This window comes from Eufriesea mexicana, unplaced genomic scaffold, assembly GCF_001483705.2.
Source record: "Eufriesea mexicana isolate 0111107269 unplaced genomic scaffold, ASM148370v2 scaffold2440, whole genome shotgun sequence".
Classification (NCBI taxonomy): domain Eukaryota; kingdom Metazoa; phylum Arthropoda; class Insecta; order Hymenoptera; family Apidae; genus Eufriesea; species Eufriesea mexicana.
Genome location: NW_016910498.1, coordinates 75,608 through 91,993, shown reverse-complemented (window position 1 = coordinate 91,993; position 16,386 = coordinate 75,608). Strand labels below are relative to the sequence as shown.

At 29.6% G+C, this 16,386-nt stretch overlaps 1 protein-coding gene across 1 annotated transcript; it reads left to right on the top strand.

Annotated features, from left to right (window-relative positions):
• Nucleotides 1-8,315: 8,315 nt before the first annotated feature.
• Nucleotides 8,316-15,184, top strand: LOC108550003 (nuclear pore complex protein Nup153). The gene is given in 10 exon segments (XM_017903597.1): nt 8,316-8,534; nt 9,508-9,807; nt 9,874-10,180; nt 10,291-10,508; nt 10,580-10,962; nt 11,045-11,366; nt 11,399-13,759; nt 13,761-14,069; nt 14,175-14,296; nt 14,372-15,184. Coding segments are annotated over 10 exon segments (4,455 nt in total). The 5' UTR covers nt 8,316-8,459; the 3' UTR covers nt 14,430-15,184.
• The last annotated feature ends 1,202 nt before the right edge of the window (nt 15,185-16,386 follow it).

Below are 16,386 nucleotides of genomic sequence, written 5' to 3'. Positions count from 1 at the left end.
TAATGGTAGTGATCGAGAATTGATATACTGCAGGGGCAGGGTTCGATTCCCTTTGATAGCTTTTTCAATATATTTTTTATTTTGTATTCATTTTTCGCCTATGAAAACATTGTAAATAAACAATTGTAAATAAAATTTCTTAATAAAAAAATTTATTCTTTACGCTTCCTTATGCTAGTATATATTTCTTACAAAATAATAAGAATATTATACAAGAAAAATACTTTTCTATAGCATTCTTATTTACTACAGGAAATACAAAACCTATCGCTCATGTAGGTATTAATTATTAAATTAAATATAGTATAAGAATGTTGTCTATAATTCCAACTTTGCTGTGCAGTTATAAATGTTCATGAGTTAATTACAAAAACTTGGAAATTCATTAATTTTCTACTGCCAAATTGATTTATTAAGATGTTACATTTTTATGGTCTATTGAAATGAAAAATTGTGCTGCCTGCGCCATCTATGATTTTGGACCCGAAGCTCGAAAAGTGATAGGAATATAGAATAGGCGAGGAGGTCGTCGAAGAGCTGGTCACGTGTCAGACAAGGACAGAAAGGGGATAGAAAAGGATAGAATGGCTCCGGCAGTGAAAAATTATTAATTACTCAATTTCCGTAAACAATTTGTGAACTTTTATAATTTCATTGTAAAGCTAGAACTTCAGGCTGCATTCCTATATAATTTTCGTAAAGAATTTAACTCTAAATTGTTAGTTATTAATTTTTGCTTGATGGCGTCTATGATTTCGTAGCGGCGACCATCACGATCTTCCGTGAAAATATTTAATAGTCAACGAAACTAGAAGCAAAATGTGATCGAAAGTTATATGAGAAGATTCGCAAGAACATTGTTTTTATAACGAGTGTACAAAGTTTCATAAATTAATTTTGTAAAGGATAGTAATTAATAAAAAATCAATGGCGCCTTCGACAATCTTCGATAACAATTCAAACACTGCGCAGAACAATTATTAATAATTAATTAATAGGATACGAATTTATATCGAAAAATACATGTGAATGTTCTTGCAGGATCTGCCTTTACGATGCAATTATAAAAGTTCATAAATTAATTACAGAAATTGAGTAATTAATAATTTTTCACTGCCGGAGCCATTCTATCCTTTTCTATCCCCTTTCTGTCCTTGTCTGACACGTGACCAGCTCTTCGACGACCTCCTCGCCTATTCTATATTCCTATCACTTTTCGAGCTTCGGGTCCAAAATCATAGATGGCGCAGGCAGCACAATTTTTCATTTCAATAGACCATAAAAATGTAACATCTTAATAAATCAATTTGGCAGTAGAAAATTAATGAATTTCCAAGTTTTTGTAATTAACTCATGAACATTTATAACTGCACAGCAAAGTTGGAATTATAGACAACATTCTTATACTATATTTAATTTAATAATTAATACCTACATGAGCGATAGGTTTTGTATTTCCTGTAGTAAATAAGAATGCTATAGAAAAGTATTTTTCTTGTATAATATTCTTATTATTTTGTAAGAAATATATACTAGCATAAGGAAGCGTAAAGAATAAATTTTTTTATTAAGAAATTTTATTTACAATTGTTTATTTACAATGTTTTCATAGGCGAAAAATGAATACAAAATAAAAAATATATTGAGAAAGCTATCAAAGGGAATCGAACCCTGCCCCTGCAGTATATCAATTCTCGATCACTACCATTACCCTACAATTTAACTCGAAACATATTGGAAATAAATATATAATTAAGATGTAATAAAATTTTAATCACGAATATCTTAAAAACTATTGAGTAGTTGCGGCTATAATGATATTTTCTCTTAAACTGCAGGACGATCTCTACAAACCTGCGAAGTTTCAACTAAATCGGTGACCCGAAGGACTTGCACTCTCCTCGTAAGAAGTCGTTCTACATTTATGTTTCTCCTTTTCATTAGAAACTTTCACTTATTATTTTGACCAAATTAATAAATTATAAACTGCTAATCAATCGTTACCAGTGTTTCCGTATTACAGGAACATTTGTTTTGTTCACGTAATTTGCACAATAACAGTTTTGTCGTCATAATTGCATAACGTTACTTTGTAAACTTTGTAAACATGTATGTTGCGTTATACATATTTTGCAATACGAAAACAGATATTGCAATGGAACTATATAATTTTACACACCGTCTAAAATATAAAATTATTATAATAATAATTTCTCAAATTCAAAGGATTTTTTACTTATTCTCATAAGTATAATTTAGACTATAATGCGAAATATTATTATCTTTGAACAATGAATAAAAAATGTATTATCACTTCCCTTTCGATTTGTCCATGTTGTACTATTTAAATGCAATTTTTTATGTATTCTTTTCAAAGAAATACTATAATAATAATTTTTGTCCTCTTTACAAATGTAAAAAATTTTAAAATCATTGATATCCTAAGAAAAAAATGAAAATATACTTAATAATATTAATCTATAGTATCGTTTGCACAATACTAAAAAATATATGTTGACTACTTGACATTGACGTTATTTAATATGGTACAGCTTTAGCACAGTATTTATATTATAAAAAGCATAATATTAACTCTTTTTCTAAGTTTCTCTAATGTACAAATATCTTGCAATCTCTTTTCTTTCCCAAACTTCAATAATACTTCAACATGCATAAAGTCACAGTTATATAGTTTCTATTTTTCTTCAACTTACTTTGTATTTCGTAGTTAATAGCAGCATCTGTAAAGTACCGTTTGTACCTGTACTTTCTTTCCTATTATTTCCTTCTGTTTTCCTTATTGATATCCTGTTTTTTTTTTTCTGTTTATTAGTTTCATTATCGTTACATTCTCGTCACACTCAACCTGTTTCCTTTCTTTGAACGGAAATTACAACATCATTTTTTGCTCTTCGTCCTCATTTATTTTCTTTATCACGACTTGTAGCTTCTATTTTTACATCTCTTCCTTACAACATTCTTGTTCCTTTCTGCACTATCGGGTACTCGGATGACAATTCATTGAACCTTATCGATCAACCTCTCTGAAATTTTTTACTTTCTCCCGATCCATCCCTCGAACTTTCTAACCCGCACTATAATGCTTCGAATGATTTTATATCTAACAGAATGTATTCCAAACAATAAATTTATTTTTAAAACACGTTATTGCATTATAGTCTTCCGAAAACAACTAATTTTTACTTTTTATGTTTGTTTGTTCATATTCTTTTACTGTCAAAGTTTTTATAAAATCTTCTTCTCTGTGTCCTGTATAATATTTTATCCTCTGCAACATTTATATTTATTAGAAATATGTTTTTCTAGTAAAAGGATACATCATTATCCTTTTTTATTTTCAAATTCGTATCCTAATTTTTTAAATAATCTAAGGTACATATTGTTATCAAGGAAATACCTGTAATATCTGAAAAAAAATGTTTGTTATTATTTTTATGAACGAATAGAAATACAATTGACAATTATCCTATTTAATGAAACTTGTTGAAGATTAAAGATGAACCGACAAACTTATTGAACATTACGTTGATGTTAATCAACTCCAATTAGAACTTTTCTCTGTAACGACGACATTCTGAAGAAGATTATACCGATGTTGTGGTGAGTTTGTCATAAGATTTCCTTTGTTGCATAGTTTTCGCTCTCTTTAAGTGATATATCAGACACGTGGGATTTCTATCGGAGCGTGAAAATTGCATCTTGTCTAAAGGCACGATAAGCACGAGAAAACGAGGTCGAACTAGATCAACCAACGAAGGTCTCAGTTCCCATTTATTTCGCTTGTTTGCCGGAGAAAGCTACGCAAATTTACTAAGCGTGTGACTCACGTGAAATCGTTCAAGCAAAATACTTAATTCTGTGTCACAGTTACATCCGGTACAATGTTGTCAAAAAAATGTTTTGTCACCTTCCCTTTAAGTTTCACTTATTACATATACATCGTTTCCTTAAAGACCCTCTGCTTATCTTTCTTATCTCTGCTTATCATTTTATGGTCATTCTACTTGATGATGAGATTAATAAATAACACTATAATCATCATTCGATTACACCTGCTTACGAATCTTCATTTATTTCTAATAAATAAAACATTTATCAATATCAATATTTATCGATATTAAATAAGAATTATTACTTATGTACCTTTGAAGAAATGGTAAAATAACCTTAGCATCAAGAAGAAAAGTAGGGTACTCCTACTTTTGCAACAGTATTGTTACAATATTTGAAGCAAACTATTTTGTACCTAATATTATTTGATATTAAATTTAAATTTGAATTATAAATGGTCATCTGTTTTCCTAGATGCGTATTCATATCATTACAGAATTAAATTTGAAGATCAGACTTAAGGGATAGATCATATTTATGATCTACGAAGTGAAGGTGAAATCTGAAACGTCGAATTACATTAAGAGTAAGTATATAGAAATATTAACTTAACATTCTATAAATTAGAAATAGCAATAAATATACCTATTTTGCTAATGGTACTCATTCCTCATATAAAAATAGCATCAGTTTCTCTTTGTCGCATGCTTCGTGTCGTTAAAGTATTAAGAACACGACCAATTCCACGTATTATCCACGGAAGTTCGAAGCCAGTTGCACTAACGGTCCTCCACCTGTTATTTCTATGGTACAGTCTATTTCAGTGTCCTGTAACGAATGTTCCATAAAGAATTCATAAAAAAAAATACAAATACATATTATACAAATGGAAGGGTGTGGAAAGCCCTAAATTGATTATCTTACTTGAAGTCATATTTCGAAAATGCAATTGAAATAAATACGTATGAAAACATTAATACAATATAATGTATTATAATACATATAATAATATATATAACATGATATAACATATATATAATCATAGAATTTAAAAATAAGATTTAAAGACTGAACTTCTATCAAATTTATTAATTACTTACATAAAAAATACATTTAAACATATAATAAAAGTGTAAATAGCTATTTAAACAAATTTGTTAATATGTTTATATAAGTTAATTTATTATCTAGGAAACAAGGCATTTTTAATATTTTAAAATAAAATACAGACTTAAACTTCAAAATAAGTTTATAAATAAAAAATTAACTTTGTAAATTTTTTAACCATTTTGCCAATATACGTTTATTAAAAATCTTTTATGAATTTAATTTTGTAGAAATCAAGCAACATAAATTATAAACTATAGTTATTTGATTTCAATGAAACTACGATTAAAAGTAATATATGATTCCGAACTTGCATATTACTAACGATGTGTGCATGCCTCGAATAGCTTTATAAGATTAAAACAAACATTAACATCCACTTCTGAACTATTATATTGCCTAATTATATAGCACAATGAAATAAAACTACTAACTACAAATGAATAAAATTTAATCAGAAAATCAATCACAAGTAAACCCTTGTTAAAAACATATTCATAGCGATTCTAAAAGATACGTATATAATAGCCTACAATGATATATAAATACATACTTAAGAACGAACGATTACCGAAAATGATAGGATATAATTCTTAAGGCTATCGAACAAGATTATTAGGTTCAATAACGATGTATCGTACGAGAGCTCGCACTTTGTGACGTTAACACAACGACTACTATCTATCATCGCTAGATGGAGTAGTTTCACCGTATTAAGTTAAAAAATTGCGGGTCAAATGGATCGAAACGGGATAATGTCCCGCAAGAATGTAGCGCAACGTGAAAGTTTCTTTCATGGAAGAAGGAAAAGAAAAAATGGCAGCCTTCGATATTAAAACTGATGAGACGTTTAGCCCTCTTATTTTCTGCGACCACCCCAAATTGATTAATGCAAAGAACATTAGCGCGACCTGGAGACGTTTCTTCGAACGACATACTAAATCGTGCCTTTTGAAACTCAGTAAAAATGAAAATGACCACATAACATAATTATTAATTATTTAGGATTATTCACCTAGCTTCTTTCACTTCAAACTTTAAAAAACGGAAGAAAGCATTAAAAAGAAAAGTATACATATTATGGATAATATATTATTATTATTATACATATATATAATAATAAATATCTATATATATAAACACTATATGATTAATTATTATACAACTTAATTTGGTAAAATATTGACAAACATTTCACAATGATTCAAATTTCCAAATTTTTCAGGACTCTTCCTACTATATTTTTCTACTATTAAAAATAAAAAATAAAAGTATGAAATCGTTAATAGTTATTACATGTTTGTGTATAAAGTGAAATAAGTAATCTAAAAAATAATTATTCTTACTATCTGTTGATAACTTAATATGTTTTTTATTATCTGTCGATAAATTAGGAAAAAACTAATTACTGTAATCAATTTTGACATTTTAATATGTTCATTTATACGTTAAAATAAAAATATTTATAATACATTGACAAAACACAATTTACAATTTTAACATATTATAAATCAAATATTAATGCTTTAGTAAATAATGATATCATAGGTATATAAATATGAATATAAATATTTGAAAGATTAAAATTACTTAAAATAAAATGATATAATATCTATTTGAAAATTTGAATTGGAGAATTAAATTACTTTATAATTTATTTCGCGTTATATATAGTTTCAAATAACGTACGAAATATAAAATAAATCTTCCATTTACATTCCGAAATACTAACTGTGAAAATAAGGAATTTATTTTATCCTTCATGATTGAAAATTGCAGGCTTGGAAATTGCAATTGACAGCCGAAATCTAGAATCTATAATCTATATTAGGTACTTACGCAGTATCCTTATATGATTTTTCTCCTATCATTTTACTTCATCCATGACATGTCGAAATCGAAGAAACATTACTACAATCGATATTAGCTAATTACGCAGTATGACAATACATTTGCGCTGACACCATTTTATTTCACACATACCACTTTAAAATCGAATGAAAGTTGAGAAAACTTCTAAACATCTGCCTTTTCGAAGCCATATTAACTAACTATCGTAATTAACAGTCGAAATCTAAAATCTATAATAAATATTGTGTATTTATGCAGTATCATTTTGTATATGTACTATATAACGACCCTTCGTTCCATTTGTAATATATTACAACCCAACAAATATTGGCAAGTAGATATCTCGGTGAAGTTCTATCAATTTCTTAAACTTGTGTTGTATTGTATTCGTAAATATTACGACAATATTGGAAAAATAACCTACAGTTGCAATTCTACGAAGTAATACCTGATACTATGCATTATTGTTCTTTAATATATATTTCGTCAATTACAACAATTAAAACATCGATTAGCGATAACACTACTTCACGGAACGTCTTGAAAAGACTGAAATTTTTACTTTGACGCGCGAAAATATTCCACCATGTGTTACCGGTGTATAACTAATACTAAGCATTGAAAGCAAATGTATTAAATAAATCAAAATTGTATAAAAAGGACTCCTGATTCTTTTTCTTTATATTATTTCAGTAAATATTTCGAATAAAATTTTATTTAAAGAATTTACTCGAAACGTTATTCGAATAAAATTTTATTTGATAAGCTAACAGCATATCAAAATCCTTTATCACCAACTACTTCGAAAAATAGTTTTTTAACTCGTCGTCGTTCAAGTACAGAAGGCACTAGAATCAGCCTCGTATTTTGATATCAGTAAGGCGGTAAAGTTGAACCGCGAAAATTCATACAATGTTAAATCTATTCTATATCTTATCTATGATTCAACTCATCCATTGATGTTCGTAAAACCAATAGATTTGAAAATACTCTTTTTTATAGCCATACTAATTATTTACATTACAATGTTTTGACGATTTGTCAACAGTATTTAAATATATACAAAATACATACTTACAAATATATATAAAATACAAAATACAGATATACAAACTACCATAAAGTAATTAACCAATTAAAAACTGCATTATAGTTTGTATTTTAAACCTTATACAGAAAAATATTCAAAATTTAAACATTATTTTTCCTTAATTTCTTTATCAAAATTATGCAAAATTTATGTATTCATTTGGATATTGTCATATTGAAAAATATATATATGTAACAAAATAAATTTAACGAATGCCAATTGTAGATAGTCGGTAAAATATCAACTGATTTTTCACCTACAGCGCTATCTATAGACAAGATGTAGAATCTACATACGTTCTTTTTTTGAAAGCGTTCTTAAGACGACATAGCGGTACGCCAATTTTAAGGCAGCGAGCGCATACGGTGTCACGTGGGCAGGCGCGACAAGCGCATATTCGAGAGAAACCTGGCGCCCTGGTGGCGGTCTTTGGGGCGGCCATATTTTCTCTCGTGGGTTTCAGTCACGAAGGTGGTGGTTCGCTGACAATTTCTGGGATGCGCCGTTTGAAGACATTCTCGCGTGTTTTATACTCGTAAATAAGTGAACAGTGCCAATCATGGCTAAAGGGAGTAACAATTTGTCTGGAAGACGATCATCGTCGCATAATACAAAGCCCTACGACGCAAACAATGTGAGTAGTATCTTCTCAGCACGAGTTCCCCGCGACAGAAACGAACCTGCTCCGCATCCAACGGTTCTTCGCGCCTTATAGCCCAAATTAGATTTTCTAACAAATTCATACTATGTACCAGCCCCTCTTTGGACTGCTCCTTGCGCGACCGCCCTTTTCCTAAGATGTACTTTCATCGGATCTAGACGATGTCACGGTTATGTGAGTCCACTCGATAACCTCAATCTTTCCCATACTACTTCACTCATGAGATACCTATCAAGACGCCTATAACATGTAACCTTGAAACGTGATTCCTTACGAGGAAAATCTTTCAGAATCTATCATACAATACAATTCTCGTAAACTTATCGTTCTGTCAACTTCAGAAAATTTAAATGTTATCGGTTTACATTCACATCTAGTCCGTGTGTGAAAAAGCCACGCGTGACGTTGAAATGTCGCGTTTTGCGCAAATTCACGCAATGTCTTGTAATCTTTTCCAAAGATAATTTTTTTTATGAATGATAATATTCTTTCAATTTGATTGATCCAAATCAGCGTATAGTTTAATCTGCTTTTCGATCGAACGTTTTAACCTCAATTGTAAGAATGACTTTTTATATATTATAATTATTATTGTGTTACGTACTTACACATGTTAGTTTTACGAAATATTTATATTGAATCTTATACATTCATAACTAATTTTCTATACTTAATTTCGTCTACATTTATTTGAATAACTTTGTTACAATACATATTAAATGAAATAAAACTGCATATATAAACATATATAATGCACATAAATAATATAACTTTGTAATTAATATAAATATATTTAGAATCTATATTTTCTGTATATTTTATATTGAATTTTTGTTATTAAAATATTTTTACTTTGTCTAATATCATATCATGTATTTAATGTTATGTGAATGAACATTGTAAAATATTATTTAATGCACATGTAATTGTTTTCTTTTTATTTCAGTCTTTTGTAAAAAAAGTGGCAACAAAAGTAACAGATCTTATACCACAAAGATTATGGATCAGTAAATGGTTTCATTCATCTCAGAATGACGAAGACGTTTTAGAGAATAATGAAAATCCTGAAGAAGAAGAAGAAGTTGAATCAGAAGAGGATATTCAAAAACCTCCACCTTTAAAAAGACCATGTATTCGTATGGATGTTACTCATCCACCTGGAACATTTACAATTCAACCAAGAGCTAAATCAACAGTTAACAAAACCAATCCATCTAAACAACAATATTCAATTCATGATGAAACGGTAAATATAATATCACAAACGATATTATTTAGAAATCATATTTTTCAATTCATCATATTTTTGTAGAGCGATGACTTTTGTAAACCTGCAATGGCTGGGCCAAGCGGGATGAGCCATTTAGTATCTTCTACATCTGGAACACAATCAGACATTAGAGACATAACATCTCAGAGATCTGAGTTAAATACATTAGTTGCTACTGCAAATAATGGAACTACAAATGGTATGGATGATAATTCTGAATCCAGTGAAAGCACTAGTGGCTGTAGCTCTCTTATTCCACAAACAAATAGACAAGAAGCTCCATCAAATGTCTCTTACAGTTCTCAATTTTCTAATAGAAAAAAATTTAATGATGATAAATTAAGTTTCAGTAAGTAAGATTTCTTTACAGTAATATTATTATTTGATATGTAATTGTTTCTTTTACTTTTAAAAATATAAATTCGTATTTCATGTATTTTGATATACAAATTTTTTTAGCCAATCATATGCAGTCTCCGAGGTCTTTATTTTTAAGTAATAATACTCGAGATTCCTTAAGTAGTCGTAGACCAAGCTTCAATGCATCAATCATAACAAACACGCCGGATCGTGCATCTCCCTTGGCATCTCCTTTTTACAGTGGAAATATTACTTTTGGTGGAGCAAATGCAGCTGGCCTTAAACGTGGTCGCAATTTGTTCAATAGTTCAAACGAGGTATGTGTTGATTCCTTAAATTTTTGTTATCTTAATCAATTACCTACAATATTAGTTATATTTAATTTTAGATTCAACTTAAAGTTCCTAAAAGAACACGCGTTGAAGTAAAACCATCTAATACAGCAGGAGTTGATTCATCTGGCATGAGTCAAACTGCTAAAAAAATATTGGAAGCATTAGAACATTTTTCATCACCAATAACTGATGCTAAAAAAATTCCATTAAAGATGATGAATAATACATCATCAGTAAGTAAAAAGAGAACTAGAGAGGAAATGACATCTACAACGAAAGTTGGATTACGTCACTTAACTCGTGAATTAACTGTACCAACTATACCTGATATATTAAAATTGAGGCGGCGGCAAAAACTACAGGATACAACAGCTGCGGCTAGAAAAATTGTTTCTGCTCGAAGCGAACCACCGCCTCAACAAGAATATCATCTTAGGTAAATTATCTGTTATATAAAATATTCATATATATAAATCTTCGTATATACAATTATAATACCTATAATTTTTTCTTGATAGAACACAAGCTGCAGAAGATTCAAAGCACCATGGAAAAGTTAAAACTAAAACAACAAATCTTGAACAGGAAAATACAGTTGAACCAATCAATTTACCAAACATACCTTTACCAATATCTTCTTTACCTAATTTCAACTTTATGCCATCTACTGGTTCAAAGGTAGCAGACAAGGCTGATATAGATAAAGGAGACACCTTTACATTTGCAAGTCCTATAAAAGTAACAAATACTACTACAAAGAATTTAAAATCTATCAATAACTTTACATTTAGTACTCCAATTAATGCTGATAAGCAATCAACAGATAAATCTAATGATTCAAATTCACCTTCAAAGAAAAGTGTACCTTCTGTAACACTAATGAATTAAAATCTGGAAGTGTCATGGACATTCTTTGTTCTACATCTAATATAACTAAATCCGAAAAATCAAGTGAAGGAAAGGTGCAATTAGATTCAAATACAGAATCAACTAATGATAAAATAAATAAAGTTATTCTAGATACCAATAAAGATGATGATATTACAGAAGTTGTAAATTCAAAGTCCAATACACAAAATATTTCAATCATGTGGGAATGTTCTGAATGTTTATTTAAGAACAATGATTCTGAAACACGATGTTTTGCTTGTAAAGCTAGCAAACCAAACATTAAAGATAAAAATACTTCTGAAGTGTCAATATCAAGCAATACCAATGAATTAAAAGCTACTGTAAAGGATCATTTTGGATCAGAATTTAAACTTTCAAATAACCAGTGGGAATGTACGTCGTGTTTCGTAAGAAACAAACAAAATGATACTAATTGTGTTGCATGCAGTGCGCTTAAACCAGACACAAAGCAAGAAAGTAAATTTGTCAAACATGAAATGCCAGAAAAATGTTGGGAATGTCCGAAATGTAAGGTAGATGTTTCTGAAAATTCAATTACATGCTTTTCTTGTAACACACCAAAATCAAGTACATTAAAAATCAGTCCACAAAAGAATATAAATCCTACAGATAATACAAATATTTCTATAAATCAGAATATTAGAACGCCATTTAATATAATTAATCCAGATAAAACTATGGATAAATTTAAACCAAGCAAGGATACATGGGAATGTCCTTGCTGTATGGTTAGAAGTTCTGTTTATGTTGATTCTTGTCCATGTTGTAATACAGCTAAACCTAGTATTGGAGTTACTACTAAAAGTGTTCCATCTGTTTCAAATGGATTTGGAGATAAGTTTAAAAAACCTGAAGGTGAGTGGAATTGTGATACTTGTATGCTACAAAATGAGGCAAAGAATACTAAATGTGTAGCTTGTGGTGATTCAAAGCCAGGATCAAAGAAATTAGATAATACTACTCCTGCAAACACCAATTCTAATTTACAATTTAATTTTGATATGCCTGCAAATGCTAGTGGTTTCAAATTTGGCATAGACAAATCTGGTCAAGAAAAGACGGATAGTACAATATCTACAAATGGTTTTAAATTTGGGGAAAATCAACAGAATAATCAAATTGGCCAATTTACATTTGGTATTCAAAAAGAAGAACAGAAAACAAATGAAATACAAAAGTCTGAAAATATTGTCCTTTTGACTTCAGGAAATGGTTTTGGATTTCAAAGTAATACAAGTAATGGGGAAAAGACTGATACAAAACAAGATTTAGAAAAGGTGGAGAAAAACTCAACATCATTATTTTCATTTGGTATAGCTAAAAGCGAAAGTCGAGCAACGGAAAGTGATAAACAACCTGCAAATGTAACAACTACAATTTCATCCACCTTTACATTTGGTGCACCTAAGGCTACAGATGTACAATCAGATATAAAAGAAGAAAAACAAACTCTGCTTGGAAATACTACTGTAGAAGTTCCACAGTCAAGCATAGTAACTACTGAATCTTCTGTTGCTATTAATACAAATACATTATCTTCAATAACTCAAAGTAATACTTCAATAACTCAAGAAACTAAGCCAACTGCTACTTTTTCATTTGGTGTGCCAAGTAACACAATTGCAGTTACTAGCAATACCTCAACAACAGTGGTATCAAGTCTTCCATCTTCAACTCAATCTTCCTTTACATTTCTTGAATCAAAATCGACTGCACCAACATCACTTGTACCATCCTTTATACCAACTTCAGCTCCTGCTTCTAATTTATCTAATACCTTCACATTTGGAGACAGTAAAACAAAGGAAGAATCTTCAGTAACTAAAACTTTTGGTACATTGCCAAATACTTCTTCTGGAAATTCATTATTTTCAAGTATTCCCAATACTCCATCATTATTTAATAATAATGATATAAAAACTACACCAACATTTGGACAAACTGCACCTGAAGATAACAAACAACCTGTATTTAATGCTACAGATACAAATAAATCATCCACATTTGCAATGCCAGAGAATAAAGTACCATTATTTGGTAATACAGAAAATAAACGTACAATTTTTGGTTCTACTGATACAAAAATACCTGTATTTGGAAGTACAGATAATAAAACATCTCTGTTTAATCCAACACTTCAAGCACCATCTGCAACACCAACACCTTTTGGCTCACCATCAACTACACAACCACTATTTGGAGCAAATGTTACTCCTGTTTTTGGTAATAATACTGCTTCAACATTCACTACTGAATCAACACCTCGTATGAATGAAACTAATACACCGAATCCAAATATATTCACATTTGGTACTTCCTGCTGAATCTACTCAAAAACCATTATTTACATTTGGTAGCCACTCAACTACTCCACAAAGTGGTAATTTATTTGGAAATACATTTAATAATTCTATATCTGCTAATTCTTCCGGCTTTACATTTAATGCACCAAAACCGGAAGCACCAGCATTTGCTCAACCTACAGCTGCAAATCCAATTTTTGGTGCACCACAACCTGGTACACAAAATCAAGCATCATCGTCGTTTTCATCTACTCCTTCAAATTCAGGATTTAATTTTGGATCTACAGCACCTGCAACGTCATCGGGAGGATTTAACTTCGGTACAGTTGTAAGTAAAATATAAGATAATATAAGATGAATTACTGCAATTCAATTTTATTAGTAATATTTCAATCATTTGTATTTAGATATTAATAACTGATTTTCTTCTTAGGCTCCTGCTTCTGCACCATCTGCAGGATTTAATTTTAATCCTCCTGGTACTACACCAACATTTGATCCTAATACTCCACCATCATTTAATTTCACTGGTGGTAACGCACCTACAGCATTTACGTATGTATAAATTATAGAATTATTTGTCACATTAATTATGTGAATTATTTTTATAATTGTTATATTTTGTTTCAGTGGTAACCCTACCCAAATACCACGAAAGATCAAGAAAGCTCTTAGAAGAATGCGGTAGAGGGCAAGTAATATACGACCATAATTGCACATACACTCGGGTGTAATTTTTTTTTCTTCCTTTTTTCTTTTTTAATATGTATTTCATGCAACCGTGTGTGTGAATATGTTTTTGAATATATGCTAAAGTTTACAGTATGATACAATGAAAATATCATATACTGACCGGTTACATCAATGTGGTGGTATACCAAGCATTTTATGTAATATATTAATTTGTCAATGGGATATGCTTGCGTACAACCACTTGTGTTCTACAGGATCTGTAAATTATAAATTATTTAAATTATACAATAATAACAAATGATACTTCGACCTTGGCATGAAGCCATTTTTGCAACTAAGACAGATCATAATGCCATTGCATTACTAATACCTTGCCCAAACAAGACACTATATGTATGTTCTGGCGTGACAAATTAATTTGCTGAAACAAGAGAGTACCTCGATAAAGAAATCTTACAAAGCACTAAATGTGTGCAATTTATTGAGGATAACGAGTGGGAGTGTATCCCTCAGGTAAGTACAAGTCATTCACAACTCGTGACAATGCTTTTGTAACTGACAAGGAGGAGGGACTATACAGTGTTGCAGAACATTGATTAAAAATTATTTTTTTGTAATGAAAGAAATGTTGCAATAACTTGCAATAGCTTTATTCTTATATTTGTATGTAAAAACAATCATTCTTTCCTGACTGATTATTTTTAATAAATTCAGTATACACAGCTTTACATAGTCAAGTATATAAGCTTGAGAGAGCTTGATAAAAAAGAAATACGTCATTAATAGATAAAATTCTTTTATTTATTTCGTCTATAAATTTTGTCACGTTACGAGTTTTGTGAATTGACTGAATATCAATGAAGTCCCACTGCGTATAGACATTAATTATATTTTAATTAGAATTTTGTGGGCAGTTCTACAATCTTTGTAGTACTAGTCCAAGAAAAATGTATCATATAAAAAAAATGGCATTCGGATAGTACAAACTCGCGATTACTGAACGATTGCATTGAGTAGTCGAAATTGTATATTTTTTTTATATATTGAATGAACTAATCCTATAAGAATATACTGAATGCCATTTTAATAGAATTAAATTATAGTAATGTTGCGTGTTTTACCATAGAATGAATGAAAAACGAATCAAGTATGTTGAATGGATATAAATTATTATGGGACTTCTAAAGAATTACCTTTTTTGTTATTAAATTTAATGTATTTTTATAGTGAGTTTCTAAACCTGTTGTCAACTCTGTATATTATCATTACCGTATTTTGTATATTATAAAAACGTATCACTCTGTATTACAACAAAATTGAATATATTACAATAAAATTAGTAGAAATAATATTAAACAATTCTAAAAGCATATTCATTTTTAGATCAAATTAATTTCTTTTTTAAGATTTTCTTATTTCTTTTATAAGATTTTTATATTCTAATGCTATTTATGAAATACAGATTTATACAATAAGTGCAATTTTACTAAGAGTGATACTAGTTTTTGTAAATATAAGTATAATAAAATCATTTCAAAAATATTAAAGAGCCATAAAATAGATATTCTTTTTAGAAGTCCCTAAATGCAGAAAGTAGTTAGTTGACGTGTTGATGATTAATAAATTAATATGAAATCATGCACGTCCTATTTAAGATTAGGATAGTTATATCTATAATGTTGGCTTAAAATTGACAGTAGCCAAGAATAACTCGGCACAAGACCCACCTTCTGCCATAATAGATATATAGGTACAAAACAACTCTGTTACATATTGTTACTCTATATGTTGTGTAATGTTTACATTATAGGTTTTAAGGCATTTTTAGTTTCTGCATATATTATCAAGAAACAAGGATAATAAATAACAAAGAAACCTTGATTGAATGTTGATAATTTACAAATTGCATACTCTGCAAATACCCTTCGTAGTTGTTACCTATTATGCTAAAA